The sequence below is a fragment of the Mesoplodon mirus genome, assembly GCF_964341445.2.
Source record: "Mesoplodon mirus genome assembly, chromosome: 3".
Taxonomy (NCBI): domain Eukaryota; kingdom Metazoa; phylum Chordata; class Mammalia; order Artiodactyla; family Ziphiidae; genus Mesoplodon; species Mesoplodon mirus.
In genome coordinates, this window is record NC_138978.1 from 32,194,149 (window position 1) to 32,215,670 (window position 21,522).

General features: G+C 36.7%; 1 protein-coding gene across 4 annotated transcripts in view; it reads left to right on the top strand.

Moving 5' to 3' along the window:
* The window catches only part of AGO3 (argonaute RISC catalytic component 3), a 122,458-nt gene extending 101,532 nt beyond the window's left edge, over positions 1 to 20,926 (top strand). For 3 of the 4 annotated variants that reach the window (XM_082615312.1, XM_082615314.1, XM_082615313.1), the window contains 4 exons: positions 278 to 412; positions 2,780 to 2,881; positions 13,550 to 13,749; positions 14,319 to 20,926. In XM_082615312.1, the coding sequence (XP_082471438.1) occupies positions 278 to 412; positions 2,780 to 2,881; positions 13,550 to 13,749; positions 14,319 to 14,427 (546 nt within the window). In that variant the 3' untranslated portion in view covers positions 14,428 to 20,926. The remainder of the gene's footprint in view (positions 1 to 277; positions 413 to 2,779; positions 2,882 to 13,549; positions 13,750 to 14,318) is intronic. The other variant, XM_082615311.1, reaches the window with a different exon arrangement.
* The last annotated feature ends 596 nt before the right edge of the window (positions 20,927 to 21,522 follow it).

Consider the following 21,522-nt stretch of genomic DNA (forward strand, 5'->3'; position numbering starts at 1 on the left):
ATATGGTGTCTAGTTCTGAAGTTAGGAACCTTAACTGAGAGTTCCTAAAGTCAAATGTTGATACTTCCTTAGATTTTCCCTTTTAAGATATTTACTGGATATGTAAGCCTTGATTGCTAAGACCATGCTCTGATAATAGTTAAAATGGAATAGAGCAGTATCATTAGCTGTGAGGTGATGAGTTTAAGAAATTCTAAGTCTAAATCATTGTCTTACTTTGAAGTATGTATAGGAGAACAACTGACTAGATCAAATCTTTCCATTTCATCCTCTCTAGGTATTATATTATGAACTACTAGCAATTCGAGAAGCCTGCATCAGTTTGGAGAAAGACTATCAACCTGGAATAACTTACATTGTAGTTCAGAAGAGACATCACACTCGATTATTTTGTGCTGATAGGACTGAAAGGGTAATCTTACATTTATTGTAATACTATTATAATCAAAGGTTATCTAACATAATTCATAGAGCACTTAACAGAGGCTCTCTGCCAACAGCAGAGTTTCTGATATATAGTAGTAGGTTACAGCAAAGCAGATTGATTATGAGTATAGAAGCATCAAAATAAGTTAATTTTTAACTTTCTAGAATTTCTAGTAACCCTCCAAATGTTCAAAATCCCATTGTACTTTTTTGTTGTTGTGAAGAAATGCATAGTTTTAAAATGGTTCTTTTTATTCATATTTTCCTTAAATGTTCAGAAGCAAAAAGGTATGTTCTATTTTTAAAATATCTTGTAAAAATTAATTTTACAAGCTAGGGACATTCCAGAGTGATTAGTGAAAATTCATGCAAACTAACTGTCCTCTTCAGCGCTCTGCCCCCATCCTGTAAACCTTAGAGCAGAGAAATCTGAGGAGCACAAGGGCCAGTGTCCCCTTGGGAAAGGGGACCAATAGAAAAGACTGAAAAAGAAAGGAGTGTGTCTTGTCTTTGGTACATCTGGTCTTTGATGACACTCGTTGTGTCTTCCTTGCTTTGGGCAAGGAACTTAACATCTCTGTGCCGGTTTCTTTCTGAGCAAGGTTTGGATAATATTAATATTTGCCTTATTTGGGTTTTTGAAAGGATTTTTTTTTAATTAAAATGTGTAATGTACTTAGAACGGTGCTTGGCACATGCTAAGCACTCAGTGGAGGTTACCTAGTTGTAGAGTGGTGGTAATGGTGGTAGTGATAGAGAAAAAGAGGGCATAATGGCAGGCACTGTTCTGGATATTTTTTATAAATTTAACCCTCACAAACAACACTATGAGGTACTTATTATTATTATCCCCATTTTTCACGGTAGGAAACTGTGGCACATGGAGGTTAAATTGGTAGAGCTAGGACTCAAAATAGGCAATCTGGCTCGAGAGTACTCTTAATCACTGTCCTATACCACATCTCTAATAGCAGTAATGATAGTTTTATTTTGGCCTCCATGTTGTTAAAGGCCTGTGCCCCAAATTACATTTCTGTACCTAGAAAACCAAAGGTTTCTTCAAAAGTTAGATCAGGAAAACCTAAGTTAGATTTAATGATTTCTTGCAACTGATGTTTAATTGTGCCTTTCCTTCATTTGTTTGCTTCTCTTTCATCTTTGCTCTAAATCTACTAATCATAATAGGTGAGAGATAATTATAAATGAGGAAATAGGCATAGAGAGGAAAATACTGTGCCCTAGATTTCATGACTAGAAACTGGTGGAGCTCTGATATGAACCCAGGCATTCTGCCGCCTCTCTAAAGAGAATAAAATTTACAAATATATATTAATTAGGAGATTTGTGTGTTAAGAATAGGCATAATTTAGTAGTTTATGAACTGTTTTCTTTATTTTGTGATTTGGTGAAGCTAGCTGGTTGGTCCACACAGATATAACTCCAGCCACCACCTGGTAACAGTCCCTCACACAGCAGAAATAATGTCTGAGTCAGTAAAAGAGTCTCTGATTTGTTAGCCTTGTAAACCTTGACTTACAATTAATGATTTTAAATATGTTAGGGATAAGGAGGTAGAGGTAAGTATATATATGCATTTAAAGTGTTTTATTAGGAGACTTTCATTATCAGGAGTTTCGAACTTTTTCATTTACATCATGTATTACTCAGAGAAAATCATGGTATCTGTTTTCTTACAAGATGTTGAAACTGCTAATATGAAATAAAAGAAGTAGGGCTTTTGCAGTCATTTCCATGTTTGACTCTCAGTTCTGCCCTTTATTGTATGCTATTGGGCAAGTTATTTTGTATTCCTGAGCTGTAGATTCCCCCCAGACAAATGGGAATAATACCTAACTTGCAGGATTATGAGGATTAGAAATAACGTATGTAAAGTACCTGGCATATAAATGGTTAACAAATGGTGACTCCAGTTGATGCTGTTGTCAGCATTCTTTCCCTCTAAAAATATAGGGTTCTCTGAGAAAAATACTAATTTTCATAAAACTGCACATTCAAGAGTACCTGCTCTGCACAGATGTCATAAATTGGAGCACTTAAAGTAACTTTAAAAAAAATTTTTTTTTAAGTTTTCTACCCATATTGCGATCAACTACCAACTAAGCATCAGTAGAGACTAATAACTCTTTGTTATCAGCTTTCACTTTCAGCAACATTTAAGAATAGGAACTAGGACTAGAATAAGGTCTGCTCTTAATGCCTGCTTAAGTAATATTTCAAGCCAAAAGTAGTGAAACATGGGATCAGCCTATGTATTTATATCTTTTTAAAAGTGCTTTCAGACACATTCTTTACCTTTGTCTTGTTTGTTTAAACTTTGACCAAACAAATCTAGGTCGGAAGAAGTGGCAATATCCCAGCTGGAACAACAGTTGATACAGACATTACACACCCATATGAGTTTGATTTTTACCTCTGTAGCCATGCTGGAATACAGGTAAGCCTATACTTTGGGTGAAATGTTTTTATTCAGGAACTTCTGTTCTTAGGCATATTTTTTTAATCTCAGAAAAAAGAGAAAGAAATATTCTTCTCTGCACTTCAGATTTTTTCCACATGAAATTAGATGAAACTTTCAGTAACTAAATCATATCCCCTTTTTCACCTTGAGAGGGACTTATTTCTACGAAAGTACCAGAATATAAGTATTTTAATAGAAGGCATCTCCCTAAACTATGTCCTTAATTTAATGTAAAACTTCAAAAAAATCTAAAATACCTGATTGTTCCTTTGATATATTCTTTTTGATAATAATACTTCATAGAAAACTTTGACATTTACCGGCAGATATTGAGCATGTGAAAGAGTTTAGTTGTAGAATTACAGCTTTAAGTTTCAGTTAAATAATTCTAAGTCTTATTTTCAGAAAATCTTTTTGTTAATTTTTTAGCTATACTTAGTAAAACATAAGCTGTAATTCAGTGCTTCTCAAACTTTCCAGCAGCAGAGAGTGAATCCACATTCGCAGAATATCTGAGAGAATGTAGCCCAAAATTATTTTAGTATACTTGCCATTGATTAAAATAGAAATTTCAGGAAGATGTACCTAACTGTATATCTGAATCTTAAAGCTTTATATGTCCCACATACAATAACCCCAGTTTCACTCTTAGGGCTTTAAAATTATTGTCCTACTCACTTATATTTGTTCTTATAACTGCTCCTGTTTACAATCAATGTGTTACATTTTCATGGTGGGTGGTAACAGTCAGCAAAACAAAGTTAAAAGTACCTTCTGAGATAAAATCTATTATCATTCGAGTACATATTTTAACCTTAAGTTTCTCTCCATGTATCCCAAGGAACCCAGGGTGGCAGGTAGGGTAGTGACCCTGAGAGGGCACAAAGGGGCTTTGTGGTTGCAGTTAACATTGAGTTTCTTGATTTGGGTGCTGGTTTCATGGGTATATTCTCTTTGTGAAAAATTCATCAGTCTACATGTATGGTACATGAATTTTTCTCTATATATATTTACTTCTATAAAAGGTTTACATTAAGAACAAAAAAGACTACACTTATTTCCTCTTCAGCTTATAGCAAACTGCCTTCTGCCCCACCATTATTGCTCCTTGATCTCTGTAACTTCTGACTCTGTTATAATCATGCACTCATCAAAACCGTCTACCATTTGGCTTCCACTACACATTTTATCCTACCTGTCATCTTACCCTTCTGTTTTTTCTAGGTTTCGTTCTTCTTCCACCCACCTTTTTTTTTTTTTTTTTTCGCGGTACACGAACCTCTCACTGTTGTGGCCTCTCCCGTTGCGGAGCACAGGCTCCGGACGCGCAGGCTTAGCGGCCATGGCTCACGGGCCCAGCCACTCCGCGGCACGTCGGATGCTCCTGGACCGGGGCACGAACCCGTGTCCACTGCATCGGCAGGCGGACTCTCAACCACTGCACCACCAGGGAAGCTCCCACCCACCTTTTAAAATTTTAAGTTCAGGGAATTACCTGGCGGTCCAGTGGTTAGGACTCAGCTCTTTTACTGCCGTGGGCCTGGGTTCAATCCCTGGTCAGGGAACTAAGATCCTGCAGGCTGTGCAGCACAGCCGAAAAAAAAAAAATTTAAGTTCAAGTAATATTTATGACTTTGAAATCTCTTTTTACAGATACAACTTTTCTCCTGATTTCCAGATCTTGAAGTTATTTTTGATTGTACCCTCTCACCTGCCACCCTTATCTAATGGAATCCCTGAACTCTACAGAATCTATCTTCTTAGTCTAAGACCTATCTCTTATTCTTTTTTTTCTTTTTTGGCTGTGTTGGGTCTTCGTTGCTGTGTGTGGGCTTTCTCTACTTGCGGCAAGCGGGGGCTACCCTTTGTTGCAGTGCACGGGCTTCTCATTGTCATGCCTTCTCTTGTTGTGCAGCGTGGGCTCTAGGCATGTGGGCTCAGTAGTTGTGGCTCACAGGCTCTAGTGCGCAGCCTCAGTAGTTGTGGCGCACAGGCTTAGTTGCTCAGTGGCATGTGGGATCTTCCCGGACCAGGGCTCGAACCCATGCCCCCTGCATTGGCAAGTGGATTCTTAACCACTGTGCCACCAGGGAAGCCCCTATCTCTTATTATCCTCACCTCCCCTGCTTAGTTCAAGTTCTCATTATTACTTTCCTATATAATTACATGATGATCCTGGGTGCCCTCATTTAGTCTGTTCTCATTAGATTAATTAAAACAGCTAAGATCCGGACTTCCCTGGTGGCACAATGGTTAAGAATCTGCCTGCCAATGCAGGGGACACGGGTTCGAGCCCTGGTCCAGGAAGATCCCACATGCCGTGGAGCAACTAAGCCCGTGCGCCACAACTACTGAGTCTGCATTCTAGAGCTCGCGAGCCACAACTACTGAAGCCTGTGCGCCTAGAGCCTGTGCTCCGCAGCAAGAGAAGCCACCACACTGAGAAGCCTGTGCACCGCAGTGAAGAGTAGCCCCCGCTCGCCGCAACTAGAGAAAGCCCACGGTGCAGCAACGAAGACCCAACCATAAATAAATTTATTTAAAAAAAAAAAAAAAAGCTAAGATCCTATCATTCATCTACTTAGTGCTTCACATCCATTGAAGGTGAAGTCTCATCTTCCTAGGACAACCTATAGACTCAAGTCCTTATATCCACTATCCTGCTCCCTTCGCTGCTGCTATACCCTCAGTCTCTCTGTCTCTCGCTCTTTTCTCCCATTCTTCCCTCCTATTCTTCCCTCCTACTCCTTCCCTCTCCTTTTCTCTTCCTCTGTGTATAACTGTCTCCTCTCTTTTACATACACAAACATACAACACAGCTGCAGCCATTCTAAACTACTTTTTAGGTAATTCTCATAAGTATCCTGTCCATGCTGCTTCCTTACCTTAAGTATTTCTTCCCTAACTTACTCCTGCTCATCCTTTAAGACTCATCTCAGACATCAGCTCTTCCCAGTAGTCTTGTATCCTTCCCCAAGACAAGTGCCCCTCTCTGCACTGCCTGAGCACCCTATGCATACCTTTTTGTTGCACTTATTACACAGCATTGTAATCAAACTTTTCTTTCTCTCCCCTTTCCACTAGTCTATAAGGTCCCAAAAGGCAGAGGTTATTCAATCAACAGATATTTATTGTGTACCTCTTAGAAGATAGGTGTTGATACTAGGTATGTGGAGTGAACAAATAACACAATACTTTCCTCTTTTAGTGTATTGGGGGAGATTTATTAAGTAAGTCATTGCACAAATACATACTTATAAATTGGGTTAGGTGCAATAAAAGGAAAGTAAAGATAGGAAGAGAGACTTCATTGCGGAACTGATTTAGATTAGATTGGGAGATCACAAAAAGCTTCCCTGAGAAATGACATTTAAGATAAGATCTTGAGGAATGAGTAGGAGTTAACCAAGCCAAGAATGAGGAGGAGGCGCATATACAGGCCCTTTTGGTGGAAAAAAATTTGTCCACTGAAGCAATCAAATGGAGGCTGCTGCTGCAGTATGAGAGTAAGTTAGAGAGGTAGCCTAGGCTGGACCCTATGGGCCTTGTTGAGCAAAGATAAGAACTTGGATTTAGTCTAAGTGCATTGGGAAGCTATTAAAATACTTTAAACTAGACACTAACATAATTAGGTGTGTGTTATGTTTTGTTTTTTAATTCACTCTTATTTAAGTACTGTTTGTACTGGGGAGTAAGAGTGATATTGAGGACATCAGTTAGGAGTCTTTTAACATAGTCCAAGCAAAAGATACTGGTGGTTGGGACTAGAATGGTGATGGGAGAGAACTGAATGAATTGTAAATAGTTAGGACTTTAGCCCTATGTCTTCTCTGCGCCTGAAATGCTGTTTCCCCTGATCTTACAAGACCTCCTTATCATACAGAGCTCACTTCCATGTCTCTTTCTCAGAGAGACAGGCCTTCTCTAACCGTGGAATCTAATGTAACCACAGACATAGTCAGTCTTCCATGCTACCCTACATTTTAATTCTCTATTTTTTTTACATCTTCATTGGAGTATAATTGCTTTACAATGGTGTGTTAGTTTCTGCTTTATAACAAAGTGAATCAGTTATACATATACATATGTTCCCATATCTCTTCCCTCTTGCGTCTCCCTCCCTCCCACCCGCCCTATCCCACCCCTCCAGGCGGTCACAAAGCACCAAACTGATCTCCCTGTGCTATGCGGCTGCTTCCCACTAGCTATCTACCTTACGTTTGGTAGTGTATATATGTCCATGCCTCTCTCTCGCTTTGTCACAGCTTACCCTTCCCCCTCCCCATATCCTCAAGTCCATTCTCTAGTAGGTCTGTGTCTTTATTCCTGTCTTACCCCTATGTTCTTCATGACATTTTTTTTCTTAGATTCCATATAGATGTGTTAGCATACAGTATTTGTTTTTCTCTTTCTGACTTACTTCACTCTGTATGACAGACTCTAGGTCTATCTTGATAGCCCAGTTTCTGATGGTTTTATTTATGTGCTATCTGTCTCATCACTGGAATGTGTGTCTTATTCATTACTGTGTGCCCAGAATCTGATATAGGACATGGCATATAGTGAGTGTTCAGTAAATACTGAATGTGTGAATGTACAATATATTATACATGCATTATAAACATACAAATTTGGGGGAGGTAGGATTTGGTAGTAATTTGAACTTTATCCCCAAAATCTTGCACAGTGTCTGAAAACGGATAAACAAATATTTGCTAATGTACGAACTAACCTGTCTCTTTCCTCCTTCACCGCTGCCGTTTTCATACTTCATACATTCATCATCTCAAACCAGCACTAGTGCAGCAGCCTCCTAATTGCTCCCCTTGCTTTTAGCCTCTTCCTGTTTTCTTTTTTTTCTTTTTCTTTTTCCCATGGGGGTGGTGGTGGTGGTGTTGATTTAAAGTAAAAACAAAAACCGTTCACCCATTTCACCCACCCCTGCCTCTGGCAACCACCAATCTGTTCTCTGTATCTTTGACCGTGCTTTTTAAATTATTTTTCATTTATTCATTTTGATTCCAGATATATGGCATTTGTCTTTCTCTGTCTGACTTATTTTACTTAGCATAATGTCCATATATATATATCACAATTTCTTTATCTATTCATCCATCGATGGACACTTAGGTTGTTTCCGTATCTTAGCTATTGCAAATAATGCTGCAATGAACATAGTGGTGCATACTTTTTGAATTAGTGTTTTTGTTTTCTTCAGATAAATACCCATAAGTGGAACTGCTAGATCATATGGTATTTCTGTTTTTAATTTTTTGAGGAACCTCCATACTGTTTTCCATAGTGGCTGCACCAATTTACATTCTCACCAACAGTGTAGGAGGGTTCAAAAGAGAACTCTTATGCATTGTTGGTGGGAGAGTAAACTGGTGCAGCCACTATGGAAAACAGTATGGAGATTCCTCAAAAAACTAAAAATAGAGTTGCCAAGACTTCCCTGGTGGCGCAGTGGTTAAGAATCTGCCTGCCAAAGGGGACACGGGTTCTAGCCCTGGTCCGGGAGATCCCACATTCCGCGGAACACCTAAGCCCATGCACCACAACTACCAAGCCTGCATTCTAGAGCCTGTGAGCCACAACTACTGAGCCCACGTGCCACAACTACTGAAGCCCGCACGCCTAGAGCCCACGCTCCGCAGCAAGAGATACCACCGCAATGAGAAGCCCTCACACCGCAACGAAGAGTAGCCCTGCTCACCACATCTAGAGAAAGCCCGCACGCAGCAACGAAGACCCAATGCAGCCATAATTAATTAATTAATTAATTAATTTTTAAAAATAATAATGAAAATAGAGTTGCCATATGATCCTGCAGTCCCACTCTTGGGCATATACCCAGAGAAAACTATAAATACAAAAGATACATGCAGGGGGTTTCCCTGGTGGTGCAGTGGTTAAGAATCCACGTGCCAATGCAGGGGACACGGATTCGAGCCCTGGTCTGGGAAGATCCCACATGCCACGGAGCAACTAGGCCCGTGTGCCACAACTACTGAGCCTGCGCTCTAGAGCCTGTGAGCCACGACTACTGAAGCCCACGTGCCTAGAGCCCGTGCTCCACAACAAGAGAAGCCACCACAAGAAGCACGCGCACCGCAACAAAGAGTAGCCCCTGCTCACCGCAACTAAAGAAAGCCCACATGCAGCAACAAAGACCCAAAGCAGCCAAAGATAGACAGATAGATAGATAGGTAGATAGATAGATAAATGTTTAAAAAAGAAGGAAAGGAAGTGAGGGAATTTAGTAAAAGAAGAGGTACATGAGGGACTTCCCTGGTGGTACAGTGGTAAAGAATCTGCTTTCCAATGCAGGGGACCTGGGATCGATCCCTGGTCGGGGAACTAAGATCCCACATGCCGCAGGGCAACTAAGCCTGTGTGCCACAACTATTGAGCTCTCACACCTCAGTGGGAGAGCCTGCATGCCACAAACTACAGAGCCCATGCACTCTGGAGCCTGTGCGCCACAACTAGAGAAAGAAAAACTAGCATACCACAACTAGAAGCCCCTCTGCCACAACTAGAGAGAGAACCTGTGCGCTGCAACAAAAGATCCCGCATGCTGCAACTAAGACCCGACACAGCCAAAAAAATAGAGAAAATAAATAAAATAAATAAATAATTTTTTAAAGAAAAGAAGATACATGCACTCAAGTGTTCATTGCAGCACTATTTACAATAGCCAGGACATGGATACAACCTAAATATCCATCAACAGATGAATGGATAAAGAAGATGTGGTATGTATATTACAATGGAATACTACTCAGCCATAAAAAAGAATGAAATAATGTTATTTGCCGCAACATAGATGGACCTAGAGATTATCCTACTAAGTCAAGTAAGTCAGAAAGAGAAAGACAAATGCCATATGGTATCACTTAGTGTGGAATCTAAAATATGACACAAATGAACTTATCTACAAAACAGCAACAGACTCACAGACATAGAAAACAGACTTGTGGTTGCTAGGGTGGCGGGGGTGATGGATTGGGAGTTTGGGACTAGTAGATGCAAACTATTATATATAGAATGGATAAACAACAAGGCCCTATTGTATAGCACAGGGAACTATATTTAGTATCCTGTGATAAATGATAATGGAAAATAATATAAAAAAGAATGTATATATATGTATAACTGAATCACTTTGCTATACACCAGAAACTAACACAACATTGTAAATCAACTATACTTCAATACAAAAAAAAATTTTTTTTGAAGTTCCCAGGGAATTCCCTGGCAGTCCAGTGGTTAGGACTTCCACGCTTCCATGCAGGGGGCATGAATTCAATCCCTGGAACTAAGATCCCGCATGCCCCACCATATGCCCCCCCCCCAGAAAAGAAGTTCCCTTTTCTGTCATCACCAACACTTGTCATTTCTAATCTTTCGGATAATAGCCATTCCAACAGCTATGAGGTGATATCACATTGTGATTTTGATTTGCATTTCCCTGATGATTAATGATGTTAACCTTTTTTTCATGTGCCTGTTGACCATCTGCATGTCTTCTCTGGAAAAATGTCTATTCAGATCTGCCCATTTTTCAACTGGATTTTTTTCTTTTGCTATGAATTGTATGAGTTCTTTATATATTTTGGATATTAACCCCTTATCAGATACATGATTTGCAAATATTTTCTCCCATTTAGTAGGTTGCCTTTTTGTTTTCCTGATGGCTTTCTTTGCTGTGCAGAAGCTTTTTAATTTGGTGTAGTTCTACTTGTTTATTTTTGGTTTTGTTGCTTTTGCTTTTGGTGTCAGATCAAAAAAAAAAAATCATCACCAAGACCTATATCAAGGAGCTTATTGCCTATGTTTTCTTCCAGGAGTTTTATGGTTTCAGGTCTTACGTTTAAATCTTTAAACCATTTTGAGTTAATTTTAGTGTATAGTGTATGCTATAAGATAGTGCTCCATTTTCATTCTTTGCATGTGGCTGTCCAGTTTTCCCAACCCCATTTATTGAAGAGACTGTCCTCTCCCCATTGTAAGTTCTTGCTTCCTTTGTCATAAATTAATTGATCATATGTGCATGGTTTATTTCTGGGCTCTATTCTGATCCACTGATCTATCTATGTGCCTGTTTTTACCATACTGTTTAATTAGTATAGCTTTATAATATACAGTCCCCAACATATGATAGTTTGACTATTTTTTGACTTTACAGTGGTGCGAAAGTGATATGCATTCAGTAGAAACTGTATTTCAAATTTTGAATTTTGATCTTTTCCCCAGCTAGTGATATACAGTACAATACTCTCATGATGCTGGGCAGCAGCAGCAAGCCACAGCTGCCAATAGGTCACACGATCACAAGAGTAAAAAACTGATATACTCACAACCATTCTGTACCCATATAGCCATTCTGTTTTTCACTTTCAGTACAGTATTCAATAAATTACATGAGGTATTTAACACTTTATTGTAAAATAGGCTTTGTGTTAGATGATTTTGCCCAACTATTGGCTAACATAAGTGTTCTGAACACGTTTGAGTTAGGCTAGGCTAAGCTATGAGGTTCAGTAGGTTAGGTGTATTAAATGCATTTTGACTTAGGATATCTTCAACTTAAAATGGGTTTATTGGAACATAACCCCATCGTAAGTCAAGGAAGATCTGTATAATATTTTATTTCTTTTTCTTGGCTAATTTCACTGGCTAGGACTTTCAATAACTATGTTAAAGTGGTGAGAGTGGGCATCTTTGTCTTGTTCCTGATCTTAGAGTATGATTGAGTATGATGTTAGCTGTGGGCTTGTCATATATGGCCTTTATTATGTTGAAGTACGTTCCCTCTATACCTGCATTGACAGTCTTTATTATAAATACTCAAATGCTTTTTCTGCCTCTATTGAGATGATCATATGATTTTTATCCTTCATTTTGTTAATGTGGTGTATCACATTGATTGATTTGCAGATGTTGACCCATCCTCACATCCTAGAATAAATCCCCCTTAATCATGGTTTATGATCCCTTTAATGTTGAAGTTGGTTTGCTAATATTTTGTCAAGGATTTTTGCATCTATGTTCATTAGGGATATCGGCCTGTAATTCTTTTCTTGAGGCATGCTTGTCTGTCTGGTTTTGGTATGAAGGTAATGCTAGCCTTGTAAAATGAGTTTGGAAGAGCTCCCTTCTCCTCTATTTTTTGGAAGTTTGAGAAGGATTGGTATTAATTCTTCTTTGAATGTTTGGTAAAATTCACCAGTAAAGCTGTCTGGTCCTGGACTTTTATTTGTTGGGAGGCTTTTGATTACTGATTCAATCACTAGTAATAGGCCTGTTCAGATTTTCTATTTTCTGCTTCATCATGATTCTGTTTCTAACCCATCCTCCATATTACTGCTGATGTTACTTTTATAAAACCCCCAATCTTATCACACCCAAAACCTCTCCTATTAAAAAAAAGCTGTGCAGTGCTTTCCCTGCTGCCTACAGGTGAAAGTCCAAATTCCTAAGCATTTCATTCAGTCTGATTCCAAATGTCATTTCAATTTCATCTTTTTCCCCTTATGCCCCATATTCTGTTCATCCTAGTCTATTAGCTATTCCCCAAATATGCCATGAAATTTTATGCCCCCGTGCTTTTGTTAAGGCTGTTCATTCTCTCCAGTGTCTCCTCACCCTACCCATCCCATAATGGCCAAATCTCACTCATTCCCCTCTTGGTAAAGAACCCCCAGGGCTCACCCTCACAATTACTTCCTTTGGTATTCTCATATAGGACTAAGTACCAGTAGTACTATAGCCATTTATTAGTTGTTTTATAATTACAGATGCTCTATTTCCTCTACTCCTCTACTGAATTATGTTTCCATTGTTTTGACATTGTTTACTTTGTTTTTCTTTGAATTCACAGTCCCTAGCATAGTGACTAATACATAGGAGCTCAACTAATGTTCTTGTTTTTTTATTATGGTAAAAAACACACAACATACAATGTACCATTTCAACCATTTTTAAATATACAGTTCTGTGGCATTAAGTAATTCACATTATTCTGCAGTCATACCACCTTCTATCTATGGAACTTTTTCATCTTCCCTGATACTCTGTACTCATTAAACACTAACTCCCCATTCCCACATCCCCCCAACCCATGGTGATCACCATTCTACTTTCTGTCTCTATGAACTTGACTACTTCAGGTACCTCATGTAAGCGAATTGTACAATATTTGTCCTTTTGTTACTGGTTTATTTCACTTAGCATAACATCATCAAGGTTCATCCATGTTGCAGTATGTGGCAGATTTTTCTTTTTAAGACTGAATAGTATTCCGTTATATATATACACATATATATACATATACATACATACATACACACACCACCTTTTATTATACATTCATCCATCAGTGGATACTTGGATTGTGTCCACCTTCTGGCTATTGTGAATAATGCTGCTTTGAACCTAGGTGTGCAAATATCTGTTCGAGTCCCTGTTTTTACTTCTTTGGGGTATATACCCCAAATCAGCTAAATGTTTTTTTATTGATTATTAAATTAGGATATATTTTGCTAATGTACAAAGCTTGTTTTTTCACTTAACTTAGTCTGTGGTGAATATTTATTTAAAAGTTTAGAAATCAGCAGAATATTCCGTTGCCTTCTCTAGGGTACCAGCCGTCCTTCACACTATCATGTTTTATGGGATGATAACTGCTTTACTGCAGATGAACTTCAACTGCTAACTTACCAGCTCTGCCACACTTACGTGCGCTGCACACGATCTGTTTCTATACCTGCACCAGCGTATTATGCTCACCTGGTAGCATTTAGAGCCAGATATCATCTTGTGGACAAAGAACATGACAGGTAATATAAAAGCATAACAAGTACAGATTCTCACCCAAATCCAAGTATGTTCTATGTGTTAGGATTTTCGTGGGAAATTTCTTTAAGTGTTTACATGTAAGTAGGTGCCTCTCTCTTTGCCATAAAGTACTGCCATTTAGAATTAAAGTTCCACAGGCTGTTAGAAGAGTCAGTGATCCAAATGAAAAGCTATGATAGAACTGACTGCCCAAGATGAGGGTTCCTATTAAAATGTGCAGTCTGGGCTTCTTAGTAATAGTGTGATGTAGTGATTTTGTTGCTTTACCAGGTTAATTCAAGGGAGAGATTATTGGTAATAAAAGTGATATATACAGACAGAATTATAGGATGTCTTGGATTTACTTTTAAATAATCCTGGAGAGGTGAGAGGTAAAACAGAATCGGCCTTGAGTTAATAATTATTGAAACTGGATGATGGATATGTAGGAATTCATTATACTGGCCTCTATTTTTTTTAATTTTTTAAAAATTTTCTACAAATAATATTTTTCAGAATTATTACATCAGAATAGGGTTTGGTTTTGTGTTCACTGCCACTTTTCTTACAGTGCTGAAGGAAGTCACGTTTCAGGACAGAGCAATGGACGAGATCCACAAGCTCTTGCCAAGGCTGTACAGATTCACCAAGATACCTTACGCACAATGTACTTTGCTTAAAAAGTCTAAAAATATTCTCTGAGAGGAAGAACTGGAAGATGAATCAACATACAACTTATGTTTCCAGTGGAGTCAGCTGAGTGGGGATGCCTCCAGCCATACAGAAACCAACGCTGTGTGGGGGCCAGGGTATGATCTTTATGTTGATACAAGGAAGATTGTTTACTTCATCAAGGAACACAGCACCATTATGCAATATGAAACCAGCCAACTGCTTTTTTGTGCGGTCTCCTGTAGGAAGTATCGCAATCATTTTGTTTTCACTTTCTTGTAGTCTAACCCTTTTAATGCCTTTACCTCAAGTTGCTTGGCAGCACAACTCTTTGCAAAAAAAAAAAGTAAAGAAAAAGTAAATGATGGTTTTTTAAAAAACACACCTATATGAATAATCAAAGTGATTGTTCACAATTATGTGTGCAAAAAATGTGCATTCATGTATTCTTGTAAAAGTTATCTGTATATTTTACTTATATACATGCATACTGCATATGCATATATATCTGGATCTATACTGATAATAGATATATATGTATCTCTGTATATATTTTATAGTTCATTCCATTGGGGAACTTTCTTTCCCTTTTATTATCCTCCCACCACCACTATGATTTCTCTCTCTACCACGCTTGCCTTCATCAACTACATTTGTTTTTCCCTGATGCTACCAGTAACATTCAGATGTTCATGTATCTGGTTCATTTGAATATGAAGCATGGCAAACTAGATTTTTATTTTGCACGCCCTACTCCTGTCTTGTCTCATACATAATTCTGAGTCCTCAACTCTTGGTATTGCTTTCTTAAGAATCTATCTATATATATATATACACACACATATATATATAAAAAATATGTTTTTGTGAGAGTGAATGTCTGCCCCCTCCTGCTCTCAACTTACATTTGCCATTTGTGCAATGTGTACATAAGCAGTAGCAACCTAAACTATTCTTTTTCTTTAGTGAGTTTGTTAAAGCTGCTATAAATATATAAAAAAAAACACACACAACTTTGTCAGAAGTTGTAACTCTCTCTATATATAAGTGATATGTATTCTAAAGTCTTCTGTTTCTATGTGTTATACATGGAAATCCCTTAAAACTTTTATAAAGGGTAAATATTTTAAATGATTGGAACTGTGTAGGGTTGAGACCTCTGAAATTGGGTGGAGAGAAGGGATTGTGGAGGGTTTTTTTGGTTTTTTTTTTTACTAGTTTATTTGCTGCCTCTCATACCTTAATGTGATTTTCATATATATATATTTTTATATATATGTGTGTTGTATATATATAAACATATATGTATGTGTTTTGAAGTATAGCTTCCTTTTCTTTTATATTTATTAGAATAGTGCTTTAATAATTATAGAATCATATTGGCAACATCTTTTATAGAAATATAATCATGTTTATTTTAAGAAATGACAACTTGTTTTTGCTCTCTTTTAGTGCAATAAGCAGTTTTAAAAGAAAGCTGTGTCTGTTTGACATCTTTACCACAGATAGTGGGAGAAACAGGCACCTCCATAATTTTAAAAGGGCAAAGTATATAGCCTTAATTTCAGAAGGAAAGTTTTGTAATTTTCAAGTTTAAAGCATGTCTTATAAAAATCATAATGAAAATGAAGGAAGTTAAATTTCCTAAATGAGTGTTGACCTTGAATATTAGAAATAAGGTTGAAGAACTTTGATTTAAGTAATGACAGCGACTAGCTTAAGATTTAGAAGATATTTAAATTCTTTGAGAATAGATCATGTTTATTGAAGAATCATACTGGTAAGGTGCCCATTTTCACTTACTAAAATGAGTCAGGAAAATATAAAATGATATTTTAAAAACTTTTTTTGCTACTTCATCACCAGTGTAACTTTCCTCTTAAAATTAGGGTGATGGTGACAAAGGAAGTTAGGACTTTGAGCATTTGAAATGAGTTAAATCACTGAAATGTTGAAAAAAGTTTTGCAAAACTTTTGTTTTATTGACTTCACTTTAAGATATTAAAAAATACTATAAAGCTGTCAAAACCGAGTTTATCAGTAACCTTGGATTCAGGGGAGCTTTGCACTTTGTAACTCATGAAAATTGCATTTTAATTTTTTTTTTTTTGCACTGGTTCAGAGTATAGATATTACAGATTGTTTCCAGTGGGCATTGTTGTTAACCTTTCAGAATTCCATCTGCACATGAAAACAAATGGATTAGCTCTTTAGTTTCTCTCTTACCTATAATCCACACTTATTGCCAATTTACTGTATTTTGAGCCTAAAATCTGAGCCCATATCCTCCAACAGGTATGAAATCTTTTGTCCCTCTGCCAGAAAACTAAGAAAGTACTGTATTTTGTATGTTTATTATATTGAAGTGTCTGAAATGCAATTTACAACACTGTTTTAAAGCTCTTTACATAAGGTAATGTTTGTGTAGTGTATACATTTTTCTCCCAACCCTCCCCCCTCCTCCAAAAAATTTCTATAAAGAGTGTATTTTTTTTACATTGAAATTTCACTGAATATAGTCAAGAACATAGGCAAGAGAAGAAAATAGTATATCCTAGGTGGTAAAAATCTGATGGCGTATGTTTGCTCAGTATGAGTAAAACATCTTCCTTTATCAGTGGGAGCTGTACAGATTGATGTGGAAAACTTTAGGGCCCAGGGAAGAACTGTAGATAACCTTTCCCTATTTACCTGCTTTACCTAATTTTCAGTCACTTAATCTCACATGTGCTAAAGTAAAGCCCATAATTTAAAACTATTTAGAAGGACTTTTACAGAGGAAAAAAAATTTTTTTTAACATAAAGCTTTACCTTTGAAGTGAGTTCTTTTTAGGGTGCTCTTAGAGTTTCAACATTGCTAGTTTAAAGTTGGTTAACTTGAAAGAATATGTATAGTATATTCTATTTTGCTTACTAACAAATTGGTATATCAAACTTAATTATAAGAAACTTTGTGCTTAGAACTTTAAGGTAAATACTAAGTGGCAAATATTCTTTGAAATTTGTTTCATTATTATACTTCTGTTGTAGAATTGCTGATCTTTTTTATTTAAAAAAAAAAAAGGTTGTTTTGAGTTTAATGGTCATGAAACTCAACAGTGACCTTTCTGTTCCTGCCCTTGCTCACTAACTATACAATGAATGCTAAACTTCTGTCTGCTGTTTTCTGTGATATAAGAGTGACTTTAAAATGTCAGTCCCAGCAACTGGTATAATAGATTTTCATGTGAAGCAGAATTGGGAGTTTAATGTATATTCTGGATGGCAAATGTGTAAAGTGCTGATACATGTTTTATATTACAGTATCAAGTTACTGGCATTGAGGACCATGCATTTATAATACCGTAGCTGCTATATTTATTTAATGAAGTAGAGTCTGACAGTTACTGCACTTAACAGTAAGGAAATGAGCAGGATTCAAGGCTAGTGTTAGACTTTTTTTTTTTCCTAAATAAGATTTAAGAACATGAAATATCAAGGTAACAAAGGGTGCTGCCAATTTAGTTTCAATTTAATATCAGGATACTCTTCCTTTGTTTTAGAAATGTGTATTTTTACTTTAGCAGTTTTGGAAAAGGGTACCTCAGCCTCCTCAGTACTGGTTTTTAGCATATTTTTCACAGGAGTACAGGTGCCCTTTTAACAAGTTTCTCAGAAAAAGTATTCTTCTGTGGAAATCTTCCTGTTTGTAACCTATTAATTTATTTATCTTCCTACAAGAGAGTCTAGGTGGGATTCTAGTAGGAATGTACTGGGTGTTTTAGAAGGCACTTGATAAAGATTCATCTCTACTTTCTAGCATGGAGACTTCTAGCCCTCTAAACACCTATACTGGTTTTCCAAACTAGGTTCTCTGATGACCCACCACTGCCTAAAGTTTACTTATATATTCTCTAATGGATTTTAGTATGACAGACCTCATGACAGGCTTAGTCATGACAGACTTAAAGTATGACTAAGGAGATAGAAGCTGAGTTGCCATTCAGTAGAAACGGCTGGCTGAGGATCTCAGTGTTTAAGGAAAAGGTGACCACTCAGAGTGCCAGTAATCAGTCTGAAGGATCTATTATTGATGGATTATAGACCAGGAATTAGAGACTCTTATTCAAGGAATTTGGTGGGTGTTTGATTCAGAGGCCAACATGAATTTGCCATGGGTGGTGATTTTTATGAAATCTGTGAAGCTAGCCACTTGGATTCAGCTAGAATATTTTGTACTCTTGCTATTAAAACTTGATAGTGATGTTTTGCCAAGAAGCTTAACTGACAGCTCGGCATAAATTTTATTCAGTATCATTAAACCTGGGTTAAATATTTATTTAACTCATCCTCTTAGATGTTCTCCTATTGAATAGTTTTTAAAGAAAAGTTGCCCCTAACAGTAACTTGCTACTTAAATTATCTTTTATGAGTTATCAGTCAAGCTGCAAAAGGACACCATTGAACTGGCATCTTTATTTTGGCTTTTTTAATCCTTTTCATTCTTTTTGAGAATTCATGGATGTCTTAAAGCTTCAATAATAATACCTGGGAGACTTTATATCAAGTGAGGCCTTTGTGAGTGGCAGTATAACCCTGACTCTAAAGTCTGTCTTTATTTTCCTTTTTCCCTCTCATTTGATCATATAAAGCACTTTGTGATTCGACAGGAGTCGAAAACAAGCCAAGAATAATGTGTAAAATCAGTACATAGATGTGAAAGTCAGAATTTTCTCCAAAAAATCTTTTTTAAAAAATTTCCTGCTTATACTAAGAACATTTTTGATCAGTGGCAATATTGGAAATGATGCTGTGATTAGTGAAACCTAAGCTGACTCCCAGGAAGAAAAATTAAATCTCTCTCTCTTTCTCTCTCTCTCTCTCTCTCTCTCTCTCTCTCTGTGTGTGTGTGTGTGTGTGTGTGTGTGTGTGTGTGTGTGTGTGTATATATATATATATATATATATATATATATATAGCCTCAAAGGGAAAAATATTTTTAACTTTTTCCTACTTTTAAAAGTGGTACATTTCAGTTTATAATTTTCCATGATGGTCAAAATCATTTCTTTTAACTAAGATATAATGGTCAAGGCTTGTGCTAATATTATCTACTGCGAGTTCAGTTTTATTTTTCTTTACCCATCAAAGATAGTGCTCTATATTTTTACATCGTTGTAAGAATCTTTTGCTCTTAAAGTATGGAAGTTAAAGATTTTAATTTGAATTAAAATAGAAGTTTAATAAATTTCGTGTGGAGGGTTGAGATTTACCAATGAGAAGCTCTATTGAAATATCAGGTAGCCAACAGTGTGACAAAATTAAGATGCTACCAAATCATCTATCTGGCCATTGGTCTCCCTTCCTTTTTGAAATCAATGTCTTAGGTAACCAAACTCTAATGTTGTGTCTATGTTAGCGTGTCAGTAAAGCAGAGATGTTCTTCAGGGTAGACACTGAATTAAATTTTTAAATCATTTTTTAAAGTAAGGCGGTTCTTAGAAAGTGCCTTTTCAGAAGATGGTGCTGTAGATTTTTATTTTTCAAATAGCATGAGGCTAAAAATTTGAAAGATAAATTATTTTAGAATTCCAAGAGTATGACCGTTTCATATAAATAATGTTATTTGTTGTTCTGAATCTGGTCCAAGGGAACCAAGTAAAGCTTTTATTCAGTAAAGTATCTAAGTAAATGCTCACCAAATATATTTTGTAAGTTTAAAAACACAGTTTTTAACAGAATTAACCCTTTCAGTTCTCAGCTGTGTTGCAGGGATTATATAAGGCATATAAAACAGCAAGTTTGCTTAACTTTTTAACAAGAGTATGGATATAGTAGTAAGTGCCCGACGGCAAAGGTAACTTGCCAGAAATTATGTCATAGGCTACCTTTCCCCCCCAGCATATTGACCCTTCTGTAAATATCTACTAGCAGCCTTTTCTAATTAATCTTTATTAAAGAAGACTGCTTATAAAGATGGAGCCAAGTCATCATGGAAATCAGTGTAAGAGGAGAAGTAAAATGATTATTTCTCTATCTTTAGGGAAATTTTTTCTTTTTCAGGCAGCAAGAAATATTCTAAATGTTTCCCTCTTTTTTCTAGCATAGGTGAAAAATGATGACAGTGCATCTATATGATCAATTAATTAGAAATAGAACAGGTAAAATTGGGCTTTGGAGGAAATAAGTAAGAGGGAGGATAATAGCAGGACTATTCATACTGGTTGGAAATTTAGTAATCTACCAGAAAGCAATTTTCCCCTGAACTAGGAAGTAGTAAACAGCAGTAAATGATCACCTAACCAGGTCTTGCTTGTGAATTTGGTGAGCACTCTTCCAGAAAATAGACTTAAAAAAAAAAAAAACCACACCTCAGTAACCTTGTATGCTGCATTATATAATAATGATAGTAAAATTATATTGATTGTTTGGAGTGTACTATGTCTGTCTGCAAATATACATGCACATTAAACTTTTTCATTTTTTATAATGTCATAATAGCAATTACGAGTTTATTTTTTTAATATTAATTTTTCTATCGTGATGTTTATATTTATTGGCAATTTGTGCGCAACTTTTATATTTTGCTTAGATATTGGTTTTAAGGTATTTTATTTTTATAGATATCTCTAGCTTTTCCTCTTTCTTTGTAATATTAGCAAAGATTAAGATGGAATGTTAATATGCCAACCAAACTACTAATTCCATAAAGTCTAGAGTTTGGATTTTTACCAATAAACCATTAACACTATTTTCTAACTTAGAATACTTAATGTTGTTTATATAGTGGGCATTAAAGACAGTCTTCAGACAGATTTCTAAACGTGGAGGGGAGGTGGGGCTTTTCTTTAGATTTCTTTCCCTTAAGTAGAAAACTAATACTAATGGATTGGATTTATTTTACCTGATCTGCAGTTTTGGGGCAACTTGATTGTTTACACCTCTTATTTCTAACTTCAGCTACATTGAAACTGCTTTAAATGGATACATCATCCAGTGTTAGGATTGTGATACCATTCTCATAGGCCTGGAAAACAAATAGCAAATGATCCAGAAGTCAGTGATAATTGACTTTGAAATGGGGTGCTCCAGCCCCCACCATGATTATGTTATGTGGAAGATTT